Genomic DNA, 4631 nt, shown 5'->3' with positions numbered 1-4631 from the left:
ATTATTAGCTGATATATACTCCGAGTACCCAAAATCGGCCAAAATTTTGACAAAAACGAAAAAATTAAAATTCGATCATTGATCCAAACCCATTTCTAGCTGTCAAAAAAGTCCAAACAAATTTAATTTTTTGCAATGACATTTTTTTACACTTCTAATGAAAAAATGAAATTTTTTGAATATCCGAGTTTAGTGTAATTTTTCGATTAAAAAATGCGAAATCCTTGTTCCGCTTCATTTTGATTTATTTTTTGCCATCGTCTCGCTTCCGTCACCTACTTAATCCCCGTCGCTATCCGATCACGATTTAATTTTTTAATAAGTTAACTTTTTCTTTTGAACATTTATTAATCCTCTCTTCGATATTTTCTCCTCTCCTCTCCTCTTTTCTTCATCCAATTCCGATTTTTATTTCCCAGAATCGGCACACGCACACACACACCGGAAACAAACAATTTCTTCCGGTCACTGATTAAAAATCAATCAAGTTTAATCCGGAAACGGGGCGTTTTCTACTCAAACCACCCTCACCCTCACTCATCATATTTCGCTCTTTCGAATCGTGACATTTCCATTTTCTAAGGGCCACAAAAACAAAACTTCTTAGTTTTTTTCAGGGCCGGCGACTGATTTATTTACGGGGGCCCCCGACAGTGTTTGTTATTTGCAAAGCTGAAGCTGACAAATGCATGATATTGTCACGTTTTAAATGCCATTACAGAATTATCACATTTCTGCATTTTTCAATCAAAAAAATTAAAAAAAAAAGTTACTAGACTTTGGTTGGCAAGACTTGAAATGGAAAAATACGAGTCGCAATACCACTTTGCTACTATGTGTGCTTGCAATCAGCGGTCAAAGCCAACATTGATGTTGATATTAATTACATTAATTCTGTGGAAAGTCCAATTATGACGAAAAAACAGATAAAAGCATCGATTTTTTTTTCCTACGACCCTAACAGAAAGTAAGTTTTTCGATCCTAATTTCAGAAATTTCAGGGGGTAAGAAGTTTACCTCCCTCATCTGTCAAAAATAAACATTTTATCTCCTCCAAGATTGTAGGAAAAATTATCTGTATTACACTGGGACATGAAAACATACATTTTCTTTCCTTTGTAATAAATAATAATACAAATAACTATTTTTGAAAGCATCTGTCACATTTGCCGTGAAAAAAATTAAAACAAAAATTTTATTTTTTCAGAAATCCTGAAAAAAATTATACTTTATGGAAAATAAATTTCATTCAATAATCAAAAATGAATACAATTCTTTTTTTTTCAGTGGATTTCTGATTCACAGTGTTGTCAGATTTGATGATTTTCATGCTAGTCTAGTGTTTTAGTAAAATTTCTTATATCTGGTGATTTTTTGGAAATAAAAAAAACTAGATACTTATTTTTCAATTATTGATGTAGTAAATTAGGTCAAAAATTTAATAATACCATTTTTGTATCTTTTTCGAGCATTTTCCACACTTTTCAACCAAAAATTTGATTATTTCGTCAAGTTTTCTTAAAAAAAATCTTAAACAAAGTCAAAAATGACAATTTACTTTTGGCTTCTTCGAATGTTTTAGTTGGTACATTTTTTAACTAGAAATTTCGTTAAAAACAAGACAAAAATTTTACAAAATAGGTTAAAAAAGTGTGATTTTTGCCTTTTTCGATTGTTTTAAGCACGTTTTTGAAATCAAAAAAAAAATCCAAAAATTTTGTTTAAAAAATTACAAAATTAAATCGGGATTGATATTATTTTTAGCTTGCTTCGCTCGATTTACTACGTTTTTGAACCAGAGACTCATTTATTTTGCAAAATCTTGTCCAAACATAATCAATAATCAGAAAAAAATAGTTTTGATATCATTTTAACTCAAAATTAAGGCAAAAACAAGCCGAAAAACCACAAAATTATGTCGAAAATGCTTTCAAGCACGTTTTTGTACTAAAATGTCAGGTTTTTTGCCAGATTTCGCTATTTAGTAAATTATTTAGCAAAATTTCGGTGAAAACAAGCCAAAAATTGACGAAGATACACTAAAAACAATGTTATATATCCCTTTTTCAAGTATTTAAGCCTTTAGAGGCTAAAAAATTGCAAAATTGAATCGAAATCAATGTTTTTATTAGCTTTTTCCTTCAAATTATTTCGTTTTTAGATCAGACTCAGTTATTTTGCAAAATCTTGCTCAAAAGTTCAAATTTTTGAAGTTCGAAATAAAGAAATTCTAAAGATTTTTAAATTAAAGATTTTAAATCCAAAATTTGATTCTCAGATTTAATTCTGAAGATTCCGGAAATTTGAAAATTCTGTTTCATGCTTTTAAGGATTCTAAGAATCAAAAATTTTTTCTCAAGATTCTACAATTCCAAAATTTTGAAGTATAAAGATTCAGGAAAAAATCTTTTTCGAGTATTTTTCACATTTTTTGACTACAAATTTGATTTTTTAGGCAAATTTTTTCAAAAAATCGAAAAACCACCAAATTGGTTAGAAATTTAACAAAACAGGGTTGAAAATGACAATTTTTTAGCTAGATACAAGCCAAAAATTCAACAAAATAGGCCAAAAACGATGTTATTGTTGGCTTTTTCGAGATAAAAACAAAAAATTCGAATATTTTCGTTTAAAGAACTGCTAAATTAAATCGAAATTGAGGTTTTTCTTTGCTTTTTCCTCTAGAATTATTTCGTTTTTGGACCACAGACTCATTTATTTTGCAATATCTCGCCCAAACACGTCTAGAAATCACAAAAAGGATTGATTTTAAATTTATTTTGCTGTTTTACGCGATTTAACTGTTTTTTTTTCGAAATTTTTTCTCGAGATTTCGCTAACACAAAAGAAATGCAATTTTCTCGCAAAATTGTATTAAAAATAAGACGAAAAATTATGAAAATTAAAATAGAATGAAGCCAAAAGTAAGGTCAATTTTACTTTTTTCGAGAGTTTAACCAAATTTTAAAGCTGAGATTTTGCCATACCGAATGAAAAATCACTAAATTGTAATAAAATTATATTTCAACCTAACTTTTATGGTGAAAACTGGTATAAAACTTGAGTTTAGTAAATTTTATTTTTGAATTGACAACATTTACTTTAATAGATTTTATACAAACATTGACAAAATCGTGGACAGTATTTCAGAAAAACAACAAAATTTTATTAAAATTATACTAAAAAAGGTCCCAATGTGTTATTTTGATTTGTTTACTTTACAATTTACATGTTTTTTTTTCACAAATAGTCAAAAATTGGTTTATTTCGATGTGATCATTTTTCTATAAAAATCGTTTTCTCTTTTGTTTTTTCTCGAGTGTTTCAGCACGTTTTTCGGTGAAAAACACAATGATTTCGAAAAAATTTTGTTAAAAATAAGCCAAAAAATCACAGAATTAGACCAAAAATGCTGTCGTTTTTGCCTTTTTCAAACTGTAAACTCCGATTTTTCTAACAATTTTGTTAAAAATGACAAAATTGTTTGGTGAATTTCATTTTTTGAGCTGGCAACACTGATCACTGTTTTAAGACACTCGACTTCGCTTCGTGCTTCAATATTCAAATTACATACCTGAATAAAAAGCCAGGAAGTGACCAATGCAAGACTGCTATACTGTCCATTGAATCGATAGTGGTAGGCGTAGAAGGAAAAATGGTACAAATAAAAGAACCTGAAACAGAAAACGGAAAAGTCATAAATTATTAGCGTCGCAATTATACGAGAAATATCGCAGAGAGTAGAGAAAACGAGATGTTTACTTTAAAAATGTGTCAATTTTTAAATTATCTTCGAGGAAAAGGGTGAGTCAACAAGATGACGGTCTTTGATGTCGTCTGTGTTTAAAGATACGACCCGGAGGAAAAAAACAAGAACGGACGGTAGCACAAATTGAAGTTTATCGCACACCTGTTATAACACTTGAAGTTGGTATTGATCAGGATGGGTGGTTTGTGCATTATTAACACATTAAAGAGCGACAGCATAGCACTTTTTTTCTACAATCGACAAAAAATTGCATTTGGTTTTTTCATACAAGATGTGTGTATAAATTTTTAAAAATTATTATAGGTGATTGATAAATACATCGCCTGAAATTATTTTCAACTATACAGCATGTTACAATAAAAACTTGTGTTTTTGTGTGTAAAAAATGCTCTATGAAAAATCAAAAACAAAAAATTAATCTACAAAAACAAATATTCCGAAAAAATCTGGAATCTGGACATTCAAGAGGTTTAAATAGAGAAAAATACAACGACCGAAATAAATATTATAAAAAACTAATAATAATAAAAGATACAATTAATTGAAAATCAAGATTTTGAACTTTAAAATAAAAAAAAAATATTTAACACAAAAAATTTTTGAACTAATTTTTTTACAATTGAATCTTAGGACGGAAAAAGAAAAAGTGTCAAAACTGAAAATTAATATACCAGATGAACAGAAAGTATGGAACCAAACGTTTTTTATATAAATATTAAAAATGTGACCTTTCTCAAAAATAAAATTTTTCGAAAATTTTCAGTTCTGATAAAATTTTAATTTTTCAAATGGCAATCAACAATAATTCTTTAATTTTTATTTTTTGGAGGCCAGTTATTCAAAAAAACAGCATGGTTCCATA

General features: G+C 28.4%; 1 protein-coding gene across 2 annotated transcripts in view; it reads right to left on the bottom strand.

The window, feature by feature from the left end:
* LOC123010920 (membralin) overlaps window positions 1–4631 on the bottom strand; it is a 77781-nt gene that overhangs the window by 9372 nt on the left and 63778 nt on the right. For both annotated transcript variants that reach the window (XM_044408108.1, XM_044408109.1), the window contains one exon: window positions 3575–3674. In XM_044408108.1, coding sequence (XP_044264043.1) covers window positions 3575–3674 — 100 coding nt within the window. The remainder of the gene's footprint in view (window positions 1–3574; window positions 3675–4631) is intronic.

The sequence above is a fragment of the Tribolium madens genome, unplaced genomic scaffold (genome assembly GCF_015345945.1).
Source record: "Tribolium madens isolate multiple individuals breed KSU strain unplaced genomic scaffold, Tmad_KSU_1.1 Scaffold_91;HRSCAF=231;Tcas5.2_LG7, whole genome shotgun sequence".
In the NCBI taxonomy this organism is placed as follows: domain Eukaryota; kingdom Metazoa; phylum Arthropoda; class Insecta; order Coleoptera; family Tenebrionidae; genus Tribolium; species Tribolium madens.
This window is presented reverse-complemented; position numbering and strand designations above follow the sequence as displayed.